Below are 12,729 nucleotides of genomic sequence, written 5' to 3' on the forward strand. Positions count from 1 at the left end.
GTGTGATTGCATGGCTAGAGACTAAATTAAGCTTAGACAATGATTTTTTTTTTTTTTTTTTTTTTTTTTTTTTTTTTTAAGTCAGATGCTACACTGACCTTGCAATCACTTTTTTGAGGAAACAGCAGATTAATATTTTCTTGTGAGTGAGATCCTCTGGTGGAGGGGGGGAAATGAGAGAGAGATGAAACTGGCTATCTCTGAAAGAGAAGTGATGGGACTGACCATATACAAAGTACTGTCAAATACACAAAGTAATCTTTTAATCTTTTTCTGCTACAGGCTTCACAGTTCAACAAAGCATTTAATAATGTGCTTTTAGTCCATCCTGATTCAGCAAAGCACTTACCGACATGCTTACGCCAACTTAAGTATATGCTTAAGTGCTTTCACACAATAGGGACAGAGAAGATTCAGGCCCTGCAGATGAACCATTTTCTGAAACAAGCCATTTTTTCCTAAGATGACTGGCTCTATTTACAGCTTCTCCTCCCTTTATAGCATGACCCAAAATGTGTTTAAAGACAACGCTAAAATACAATTGAAAAGTCAAATAACTATTAGGAACAGCAAAGACATCTACGTATGGCTTAATGAAATACAGGAGTTGTTCTTTTTCCTTCTCAACATAACATATACCTTGATCTACACACACCACGTTACCCTGTTTCAGTAGTTCTCCTCTAAAAATAAGTTACAAGTTCCCTTAATGCTTTGCATTTCACAACATTTATGAGACTATCACCAGAGTCAACAGGCTAAAAAAAGAATCCATTAGCAATAACTGGCCTGTCACTGGCAGTGACAAATAAATGAATTTGATGGTTTTAGATCAGTCATTAGTAGACCTACCCCCAGGCTGATAAAGGCTCAGCACTTTGCAGACGAGATGTACTCAATCTGGAAGCAGAGAGGAACACACAAGGGTGTTAGCATGCCTCTCTCCTTCCATTTCCCTGACCTCCCTCATTTCGGACCCTTTTCTGGCATATCCAAGCAACAAGGTCTCGGTGCAGAAAAGTTATCTGTTAGACACCATTAAAAATAATCCAACAATACAGAAAAGCACAGGGAATGCAGAAACCCCTTTAAAAAAACAAAAACAAAAAAAATCCCAAGTTAGATGATATTCGATTTTAATTTTTAGTTAGCAGTTAAGTCAGAGGGAACGAAAGTACATTAGGACTATTCTTAACATGAAAGACATCCTTAGGCAATGATAATGGAAATACATACATTTTACACAAGTACAAGACAGTCTTCGGGGATTAAGGACAACATGAGAAAGCTACCTGAGTGGTTGGGGAGAAGAAATAAACGTTTACATCTCCAAAACCAACAAAATTACAAAAATCCAGCTCAGCTCTTGCTTCTGACAAAAAACTCACTGCACTCCACAGAACACCTTCCACAGCCCCTTTTTCCTCTGGCTGCCAGCATCCAAGAACAGAAATCATGCTCTGCCTCGAACAGATCGCGGAGAGCAGGAATCCGAGCCCAAGAATAATGGCTTTCAAAACCCTGACCCTCTACTACCTGAGAAGACCTGGGCTCATCAACTTTTCCATTTGACCATTCAATGCCAGCGGGAGACAAATTCTAGGAGCAGCTTACCCTGGACAAGGGATCTACATCAAGGTTCGTTGAACAAGATGCCCAAACACTGGCCATTGACCATAAAAAGAAATCTCTCATACCATCTGGTAAGGACTTCATATTACTCTGTATGCAGAAGATACAGTGGTATTATTAAGGTACACATCTATGCCCAATGCCAAGAACAGGAAATACTTCCTCTCTTACTCCATCCAGACCTGCAAATAAAGGGGAGTTTAAAAAGAAAAAAAAAAGTCATAGGGAAAAGATCTGACCTTGCTGCTCTTCACAGCCTCATGGGGAAGGAAGGGTGGCAGGAAAGGAAGAATCCTGAGTTCTGCTAGTGTGTTCAGTTCACATTCTTTTGAAAAAGACTTCAAAGTCTACGCAATACTTAAAATACGATGGGAAATAGTGGGACTAACCTGGAGGAGTTTACAGGCAGAAGCAAGGGAGGAAACAAACAACAGAACTCTTGATTTTCAAGGTCCATCATTTGCTTTGGAATAAAATCTCTCCCTGTTACTCTGGCTCATGCTTATCAGGCAGCCAAGGGACACAGACACCCCACCCACAGTTAGCTTAATTGGAATCAGACATCCAAATCCACTGGTTAGCTTTAAAAAAAATATCCCAGGTTAGCCTGGGTGTTATTCCAAAAGGGCATGCCCTCCATTTGCTGTTATGGAATAGCCAGCTTCACATGGGTTTAACCAGCAGTGACTCAAATGAAAGGAGAGTTGTTGACACTCTGTTTTTTGCACAAGAAGGAGGAACAGATGTGCACAACCGCACCTCTTACAGTCCATGCACCCGGCCAGACAGGAAACCAGCTAGTCCACAGACAAGGTATCCACAGCTTGCAGATACACTGACTGGAGCACAGAGCTGCCAGAACCAGTTACCAGTTCTGCACTGTCCTCGGTTAGAATAAAATACATCTAATAAAAACACTGGTATTCAGCATCACCATCTGATTATCAGATAAAAGGCTTCCCTCACCAAATAAAGCCCTTTTGCTATTTTGTGACCAAATGGTCACCAGAATACTGGACCCAACCCACATAGACTAGATCCCAGATTTAAGACATGCAATCTTGACAACAACTACCTCTGCTCTGGGTCATCAGTAGACAGGGTGCTGGACATCCAGCACCCAGTGCACAGCCCCTGCCAGCGAGCTACAGGAGCATCTCCAGTAGCTAGGAGTAGTAGTTGGCTTGCCCTTTTTATTTAACAGCCACTGAAGAGGAAGCATACAGACTACAGTCAGCAGGTCACATACACAATGCTAATGAATGCCACCGAATGCTACTACAAGTAGCTCCAGCTTGTTGACTTGCTGGAGCAATTCCCAACCATACGCATTACGCCCCTGTACTAAGTGCCGGGAAGAACAGGCACCTCGGTCCCATCTTGGAGGAACCTGAGCACAAAATACAACTGAGTGGGTAGCCTCACTAACTATAAACTTTGACTGAAGTTTTATCTGCCTCTGTTTCATATGCGGCTTTGCATGAGAAAGTGGTATAGAAATTTCTATACCACTAAGTCACACGAAGATATGTTTATGGCCAAGGAGCTTCTTCATGGACTGAGGCTGCTGTCCTTTTGCTCTTCAGATTTGTTATGGTTTTGGTTTGTTGGGTTTTTTTTTTTTTAAACAAATCCCTAAGGTGGAGGGGTTGAGGGAGGAAATTGCTTACATTTGAAAACATGTAAAGAACATGCTAAATTTGATAAGGTCTCTCCAACCTAATATAGCAGGTAATGTCAGAACTGACAGGCTATGTATATTAAAAAGTTATATTATTGTAGTCTTCAGTATTCAAAAGGGGGTATAAAACTACTACCCCCCCCCCCCCATCACTGCTGCTTTTTAAGCATTTTTAAGTCAGCAGAGTTATAAACGATCACCTGTTACAGAGCGCCTTGCAGCACTTGGAAGAAAGAGATTTTTATCAAGGAACAGCAGCCGCGAGAAAGCATACATATATTCTTTTCATCTCGCTGTTAGCCATACGCTAGAACCTCAACAAGTTAAACCCCTGCAGCAAGTTTCCTAAAACAATGGCTTCAAGTCGTCCTGGACTTCAGGAGAGCAGGATTACACATCATGGCGTAATCCACTGGAGGCAATCACTGAGGATTTTCTTCGAGGGTCATTCTAAGAAAATCAGGGAAGAATGCTCTGCTGTTACAACCTGCCACTTCTTGCTCAGTAACCAATTTGCATCACCAGAGAGGTGTCAAATCATGGAGATGCAGTTTAAAAAGCTCGAAAGAAAGCATTTTACTGGGCTATGGTTTGAAAGGGGAAGACTAGCCAATTAAAGTGAATCAGAATGGGGGAAGGAACAAGCACAAATTATTGTGCATGGACAAATAAGTGAGCATGACCCTGCAGACCACAGCGAGCATGTGATCTGGCAAAGGAGGCAAATGCAGCCCAAGAATCAGCACAGTCACTGCCCACTGAAGAGTTAATCGTGCTGAGGCAGGTCAAAAGGGCTCCCGAAGGAAGGGGATGGATGAAGGAAAGTGCTGCCACAAGGTCTGCCTGCACAAGAAGGGGGAATGGACCAGCAGCCTTGCTTCCACCTCAGCTTCCACGTCAGCACCCAGTCACTGCCAGGAAGATCACAGAAAAAAGCCCAAGCCCCATTTTGCTAAACATACCGGGAAGGAAGACTACTCAGGGAGAAGAAAAAAAAAAAAAGAAGACAAAATCTCCCCTTGCACCTAGAGAGAGACAGAGACATTTCATTAAATGCCATTAATCTCCACAGACCCAAGTATTAGCTAGTTAATTAGACTAAAGTACAGTCACATTTTAATGCTGAGCATTCGCTATTCAACTGGGATAAATGAACAACTGAAGTCCAAAACCTTCATTCAGTATCTAATTAAAAAACAGAAAACAAAAAGTCCAGATTATGAAATGCTGTCCAGAATACTACATCATAATTGATGTAAAAATCTGTTCTTTATTGCATCTGATTTTCTCCAATTTCCTAATGAGGCTCCTTTCAATCTTAAGATTTTTTTCAAGTACCCTGTAGAAATCCCAACACTTTAGGAAGGACAAGTGTGTAAAATGCAGAAACAGACACTGCTGACCTCTCCAGAGAGAGCGAGTTCCTGCTAAGAATGGAATCCAGCGTACGCTCCAGGATTTGCCCCACACTTGAAAGATGTCTGTTACCAAAAAAGAAAAAAAAAAAAAAAACCACCACCAAACAAACCCACAAACAAAAAAACCAACCCAAAACCTAAATGGAGAAAAACAAAATCCCCTTTGTAAAAATGACCTGATTTTGCATTCTTTAACACGAAAATTTAACTCACTAATAACCTCGGCATAAGACATGCCCTGGTTTTTTTAATTGTTATAGAAGAAATCACATGAGACAGCTTAACAGCTCCATTGTAAGCGTTATAAACTTTTACAAATAACACTGTAGAAACAGATAACTGGTAATTGAAGACAGTTTAAAATATAAATAAGCCTTTAAAAGGTACTGGGAAGGGGGAAAGGAACATCAGTCACAGCACAAGATCATCTTCATACTAGATGAAGTATGAAATTATGAAACCCTTCAAAATTCTGGTAACTTTAAATTTAATCTTCAAGACAGCATTAGTCCAACAACATAATCCAGAAGCCACAAACCCTACAAACTATAAACTCTTTGCTTAGCACAGAAGCAAACCAGGCACATCTTTATTCACTAATTAGTTATTAGATATGCCCTATGAAGTGAAGAACCTCTAAACATTTGACTACATTAGTTTGGTTTAAAATTCCACAAATACGCTGTTGGGTTTTGTTCTCTTTTTAGTTTTAAAAAAATCACTAGCAGGTCTCCTGTTATATGCCTAGGGTTTTTAAATTACACATCGTTTTTCCAAGATGCATGTTTTGTACAATATTTAACTTTATGGTTCCACATGCTATTAAACTGCTTGCTTTCATGAGGAGCTATATACAATAAGATCATTAGGTTGAACTTGTTCAGGTAGTCTCCTGCCACCAACTTTAATCCACTTCTCCGTATTGACTTGCATCCACAACTTTGCAGCCTTGTCTTTCCATTTTTTAACAGAATACTGAAGTAACCCAAGATGATTAGAGTGTATACAAGTGGTATACACCAGCTAAATTAAGTTCTTCCAACAGGCTCTCAAAAACAAATTAAAAAAAAGAAAAAGTCAATTACAGAAGTTTCCTTTCAGCCTCTGGCTTTAAAAATTCAAATACAACTGACTGCACATTTGGATTTGAAACTGTTCTGTTGTTTCCATTAGGCACAGCCTAAAGAGCAACGACCACCTCTATTCCATAAGCAACTCCTCCAGAAGAAATGGCACCCAGCGATATTTCATAGTAAGCATGCAGACAAGCTTCTCTGCACGTCACTACACCGTCTTTGTCCCAACGTGGAAACTGGCCGCACGATAGCAAGTGCGCCCTGGAAGAAGAAGGCCACTTCTCCAGCCAGCCTGATCGGCTAAGAGACTTAAAGCTCATTGTTCCACTGTTCTTGCAAAAGAATACCCCGTGGCCTGAAGAGTTCAGAGCTTCATCAGAAACTTGCTATCCAATGCTTATTAGTCTCCAAACACATCTCTGAAGTTATACAAAAGAAAATTTGCAAACAATGAAGGCAGAGATATATTCCCATCCATCACAACCACAGAACTGAAAGCTCAGCTCAAAACAAGCCTGAAGTCTGCACTTAATCCAAATGCTCTTCATAAACACCATGCAAAACATATTGCGTAAAATAGCATAACAAACGCAAGTAATGCAGGAACAATCTCTCACTAGAACTAGAGAAGTCTCTGCTTTTCAGCCAGCCACAACTGACCGGGAGTCTGCAAGGAGACGGTTAAACTGGAGACACGTAATATCACACAAAGCAGCTCTCCTGTAGTTTCACAGCCATACGCTGATACCCTTAAGACGCCATGCACTCCGGCTTTAAAAGCTTTCATTGCCAATTCCCTGTTTGAAACCTGAACTGCCTGGCAACAATGATTCTCTGTGTGCCTAAAATCCTATTATCGATCCTCCTACTTACCTTAGGCTGTGCTCGTCGGGGAAATGCAACTTTAGGGTCAATCTGAGGAAAAAGAAAGGGGAAATCAACAAGATAGCTTTTGTTGTCAATTTATATTATTTTGTTCTTAAATCACTGAATTATTAATCCCTCATTTCTCAGGCTTATAATTCAGCACACTGGGTCATCTAGAACTACTCTGGAACTGATGGATCACAGTCTGGGTTCGTCGAGGCGGGGCGGCGGGGGGGGTTGGCAGGGGGAGGGAGACGGGAAGAGAGGAAGAAAACATCTCTTCTGTACACCTCCTACATCATCTTCTGGGCAACAATCTCCGCTGGTGCTCAGGGAGCTCCGTATTAGTCTCTGGCTGCTGCCTCTACAACCAAAACGGCGTGTTAAACGTTATCTGCATACTCGGGAGGTTGCACAGAAAGACAGCCAGCATTCCTGATCAAGATCTTAACCTGTTGTTTTTGACACCTGCACATTCCTTCAGTTGCGTTTGGGGTTACTTTTGCTTTTATTTTTCTGCTTTGTTTTGTCAACTGACTAGCAACACCACACAAAAAAGAAATGCAAAACAAAGTCAAATTATTCATGTTTCAATTATTAAAACTAAAACATTAGAAGGACTACAAGATTATCCTTCATGACAATATGTCAAATTGATCTGGTCTGCTCACCCTCAAAGAATATATGTGAGCAATGAAAGATTATGAAGGAGCATTTATGGGAAGGGGTGGGAAGAGAGTAGAGTAACACACAAACGAAACATACAAGCATTTTAAACCAGAAGAAACCAACTTCTTAAAAAAGATTTTCCATGAAGGAGTTACCTAAAGCATTCTTGAATGAAGCATGCCACCACAGAGGCAAAAAGGAAGAGGGAAAAAAAAAAAAAAAAAAAAAAAAATCTTTTTTTACCCCATGCTCCCTTGTTTTAAGATGCAGCATTGACTCCCACTGCGCTGCATAAATTAGAAAGCGTGTCCACTCTGCAATTCCAAAATGCTAATTCTGCAATTTTAAAAACAACTTCCACATGGGTCGTATTTAAAAAGCAACTCTTCTCTACCATTCAGAAATCACTTAAAAACAAAAAAAAAGATACAACCACAGATGCATGGCTGGATGTAAATAAAAATCATACCTTTTAAACAACTACCCAGATTAAATCGTCATCTTTAAAAATGATTGCAATAAAATGTCTACGTGCTGCTGATTTCACCTGTTTTTTAGTGGCATCTGCACGCAGACACGTTCTAAATGAAGAGTCTGGAAAAGGATGTTTGAAAGGACTAAATCCTACCTTAACTGTGCAACTTGCGACTGCTTTCAGTGTCGTCTTTGACTATGTAACAAACTGACGAAAATAATCCTGATTGTGTTAAGTCATATTTAGAAGTAGAGGCCTTCTTTAATAGTTTGGGTTTGGTTTTTGTTGGGTTTTTTCCCCCTCAAGCTAACCCTGATTAGGGAATGGAGATGTTTCCATTTAGTGTTGTTATTCCTGTGGTGACAGATATTCCTGTCACTGATAAATAACCACAGGCCTCTCCTAAAAAGCAGTTTTACTCAATTAATTTGTCAAAATTGGAAATATCACAAACATTTGATGTGCAACTGATAAACTGATTTGTCTACAGCAGATACAAATGTAGTATCTTTTTTAGGACATACCTGAGAAATGAGCGATTACATGCCACTTTATTGTTCAAAAAGCATAAAAAGTAAAATTATTTATCTAGAAAGCTAACCTTTTCATAGAGATTAACATTATCTACAAATATATTCAGCACTGACTAGGCATTTGTCTACTGGGGAAATACAACAGGTACGGATTTTCCACTGCGATACCCAAAGGTGGAGGCAAATATGCCCTTTTCTACATTTGCTTCAAAAGTGAAAGTTTTCTCAACAAAGAACACCAGTCCCATCAGAAGGACATCACTGCAGAGTCCCACTGGTAAAAAGTTGGAAGAGCCATTAAACTCTAAAGCAACACATTCATTTTTGAAGGTCAGTTCAAAGAGCATGGAGTTCTTTGCACCACAGCGACAGCCCTTCTTAAATAACTGAGTTTTCCTTCACAAAACCTTTTGGATAAACACCATCAGCGTTTGAAGATGAACACTAGCAATCAACATGGCAAATCCATACCTTTTGCATATCCCTGTCAACTATTTAAACAACAACCAAAAAAAAAAAAACCAAACTTCTACCAAAAAAAAAATTAGTTAGTTAGGTACAATTCTACTTACTGTATCTACAAGTCCTCTAGGAAATGACTATAATACTATTTCTGATATGAATGGCCATTACCTAAACAAAGCTTTTAACGTAACTGTAAACAAGAGCGACGTTTCCATGCCAATACCCAACCGATCTGCCTCCTGTGCTGAACGTTGAAACAGAGTCAAATGCTATGTTATACTAAAGAACAGTTACTACAATACGTCTACAAATAAATGGCTGAAAGGGAACCTGTCTAGTTTTATGTTTTACTTTTAAGCTGTGTTACTGGTTCTAAGGTCGATTTCTTATTTAGATTGATTCAATCATTATCACACAATCAAAACTGAGGCAAATTTGTCCTGGTCAAGCTTTTCACCCCTCCCCCAGAGAAGAGCAAATTAATACATTGCAGGGACTAGACTGTGATACAGGAAAAAAGCTGGGGGAGGACCTAATTATAGTCAGAAATATGACAGGGTGTCCTCCCATGATTTATTTTTTTTTTAAACCCTCGTTCAAGATACTGTTTGCCTTTGTTCTTCTTATCTAAATTTATCTTGAAAAACATATAGAGAATACAGCTGTACATGAAAAGTCTGGCGAGTTTAATCTCAGGAGCACAGTTGAATCAGTTATCTTACCATATCTGATTAAACCTAAAATCAAATTATTAAGGCATGTGAAAGCATGGACTACGTGTTCAGACAAGCCCAGCAGAATTTGTAGGTCGAATTAAAACACTAGATTCCACCTGCTTCCACGAGAGCTTTGGGCTTTTTGTTTTCATACAAATTACATTTAAAAAAAAAAAAAACCCACGCTCATGTTTGCTCACTGCTTCTTCTATTCTTCATTTAACTATAATCTCATACACACAAGCACACACAAGATGTTCCAGCACCGCGACAGGATCCCTCCTAACACCATGCTCATGTTACAATAAAACCTTTAAGATCCAGAATACATACTATAAAAGACAGTTACAGCAACGAACACATTCGGTACGTCCAGCAGAAGCTCTCTGCCAGACAGTTAAACCAACAAGATCCTTCCCTTCCCAAAACGCAAACCCCTTCAGACCGATCAGTACCAAAGCAATAATGACCTCTACCAGTGTCCTTCCCCGCTCCCCTTCCAGGTTTGCTGAGGCTTAAAATTGCAACTAAGTAAGAGGCACAAAACTTCATCCTTTTGCATGGCCTTGATCGCAGGGAGAAAAAACAGGGCCTAAAGCTACACACGCTTGATACCTTTTGTTTGACCCAATACTGAAAATGCTGTATCAGGTCAAGGGGCAAACTTACGTGTGGATTTTTTTATTAAAAACAAAAAAACAAATGTAATGTTTATTAAAAAAAAAAAAAAATAGATCGGCTGAATCTCAAGCGCATTTTCCTTATGTTATCCACTGGAGACTAAGTGCAGGAAAAAGCTCTGGAGAAACAACAAATAATTAGGATTTGTGCTTCTCTACCACATCTACTCTTGAGCTCTCACATAGCTTTCCATAAATTAACGCATACGTTTTGTAAGGGCCCTGACATCACAGGTGAGGGGGATCTCTCCAAAAAATGACTTTGGGAAATGACACTAGAAGCAGCTTTTACGATTTGACAGTAAGTCACTCCCACCTTGAAACGCGCGCACCAATAAATAAACAATCAATCAAAAGAAGTAGAAAGTTCCCTGCCGAAAGCATTCTGCAGCAGAACACCCAAAAAAAGTTGCATTTTACTCTACAATTTCTTCAATGTCACCGCTCGATAAAATGTAAGGCTGGGGGGGGAGGAGCCATCGGTCGGTATGGGTAAAATCGGATTTAAAAAAAAAAAAAAAAGTTACCGCTTTTTGTAAGTTAAGAGGCAGACTCCAGAAGAAAAAAAAACAAAACAACAAAAAAAGCAGCACAGAAAAAAGGAAAAAACCCAACCACGCAAAGTCCCGGTTCAATGACAGCTTGACACCGCCCCGCAAAAAAAAAAAAAAAAAAAAAAAAAAAAAAACAACCAGCCGAAGTGGCAGCTGCGGCCGAGCGCGGGGCGAGGGCACGGTCCCTGTAACGTCGCCTGTCACCGAGAGGAAGGGCAGCCGGGCAGCCCCCCCACACCCCCCCACGCACGACCTACCGTCTTGGAGTCCAGCTCGTGGTGGGGCTGAGCCAGGACTTTGTCTACACTCGCCGGATCCGCGAACGTAACGAACCCGAAGCCTCTGCGAGAGACAAAGAGCGAGGGGATGGGGAGGGGGGGGGGATATGGATGGTGAGAACTAGAGATAAGGAGAGAAAAGTCATAAAAATAAACCGCTGTTTCCTCCCCCCCCCCCATCCCCATCTCCTTCCCCAAAGCCTCCGGTTCCGAGGGCGGGCAGCCCCGACCCGGCCGGCCCCGCACCTCTCCGCCTCCACCGGCCGCTTTGTTTCCTCCTCCCGGCTTGGAGGGATGCGGAGAAACCTCCCGAAGAGACCCACCGGACACGCGTGGGATGGGGATTTGGGGATCTGAGGACCGGGGGGGGGGGGGGGGGGGTGCGGGGGTCCACCCGCCCCGGCGGCAACTCGCGAAGTTTGTCAACCCGACTCGGGTGGGCGGCGGTTTTACCTGGAGCGCTTGGTGGTGGGGTCCCGCATGACCATACACTCTCTAATTTCTCCGAATTTGCTAAAATAGTCTCTAAGGCTGTCTGCGGAGAGAGAGAGAAGCAGAGAGGCAGAGGAGGGGAAGGGGGGGGGGTGAAGAGGAGGGGGGGGGCGCGGGCAGGCCCCGGCGCGGCGGGACGCGGCCCACGCGGGGCGGGACGCGTGGGGAGGTGGGGTGGGGGGGGGGGTGGAAGCCGCGACGGGGAGGGGGGGCGGCGGTCCTTACCTGGTGAGGTTTGCCAGCTGAGGCCGCCGATGAACATCTTGCTGGAGGGAGAGAAGAGAGCGGAGTTGAACGCCGGTGCGGGATCGGCCATTTTGACGGGGCACCTCACGGCGGCGCGGAGGGGCGCGGAGCGGAGCGGCGAGGAGCGGGGCGGGAGGTGGGGGGGGGGGGGGGGGGGGCCGGCCGACCGGCCGGCCCCCCCCCCCCCACCTCCCCGCCCCGCTCCTCGCCGCTCCGCCGCCCGCCGACTTACCCGGGGTCGTGCTGCGCCTCGCCGGGGCTCCCCGAGGTAGCCTGGCTCCCGTCCGCCTCCATGGCCGCGCGGAGCCCGCAGCGATCCGCGCCGCGCCGAGCGAGAGCCCCTGAGAGGACACCCCCCCCCCCCGCCCAACCCGCCCCCCCCCCCCCCCGGGCTACGGCTCCGGCTCCGGTTCGGTTCGCTCCGGTTGCTTTTCCCCTTCCCTTCCCCCCTCCTCCTCCTCCTCCTCCTCCTCCCTCCGCTACCGGAGGATCTCACTGGAGAGGCGCTGGGGAAGCAGCCAGATCCGTCACACGTGGGATCGGCTTAGCTCAGCGCCGCGCCGTCCCTCCCTCCCCCCGCCACCATCCTCTCCTCCCTCCATCCCGCGCCGCCTCTCTCCTCTCCCCCCCCCCCCCCACACCCCCCCCAACCCCGCTCCACTCCGCCTCCCCTTCCCCTCCCCTCTCCCCTCCCTCCCGCCCGCCCCCGCGCCACGGGGCGGGGCCCGCCGCCGTCGCGTGGCCCTGCCGTGACGTCACCGCCGCGGGCGGGCGGGCGGGCGGGAGCGCGCGCGCGCCCCACGGTAGCGAGCACCCACGGGCGAGCAGCGCCCGCCCGGCGCGCGCGCACACGCACGCAACACGCAACACGCGCGCGCCCGGCAGCCGGTATCCTCCGGCTGATAACACACCGCTCCGATAACGGCTCCGACAGTCCGTCCCCGCAG

The 12,729-nt window shown here is 44.5% G+C and overlaps 1 protein-coding gene across 34 annotated transcripts in view; it reads right to left on the reverse strand.

Annotated features, from left to right (window-relative positions):
• Positions 1-12,161, reverse strand: part of MSI2 (musashi RNA binding protein 2) — a 260,659-nt gene extending 248,498 nt beyond the window's left edge. For 17 of the 34 annotated variants that reach the window (XR_003925471.2, XM_030028701.2, XM_030028694.2 and 14 more), the window contains exons 1-6: positions 12,015-12,159; positions 11,762-11,802; positions 11,498-11,579; positions 11,024-11,108; positions 9,008-9,055; positions 6,681-6,722 (exon numbers count right to left, since the gene is read on the reverse strand). Coding sequence is in view for 29 of the 34 variants with exons in the window: in XM_030028701.2 (XP_029884561.1) it covers positions 6,681-6,722; positions 9,008-9,055; positions 11,024-11,108; positions 11,498-11,579; positions 11,762-11,802; positions 12,015-12,076 (360 nt within the window). In the remaining 5 variants the exon portion in view is untranslated. The other 17 variants (XR_003925470.2, XR_003925469.2, XR_003925468.2 and 14 more) reach the window with 5 other exon arrangements.
• Between the last annotated feature and the right edge of the window lie 568 nt (positions 12,162-12,729).

The sequence above is a fragment of the Aquila chrysaetos genome, chromosome 10 (assembly GCF_900496995.4).
Source record: "Aquila chrysaetos chrysaetos chromosome 10, bAquChr1.4, whole genome shotgun sequence".
Lineage (NCBI taxonomy): Eukaryota > Metazoa > Chordata > Aves > Accipitriformes > Accipitridae > Aquila > Aquila chrysaetos.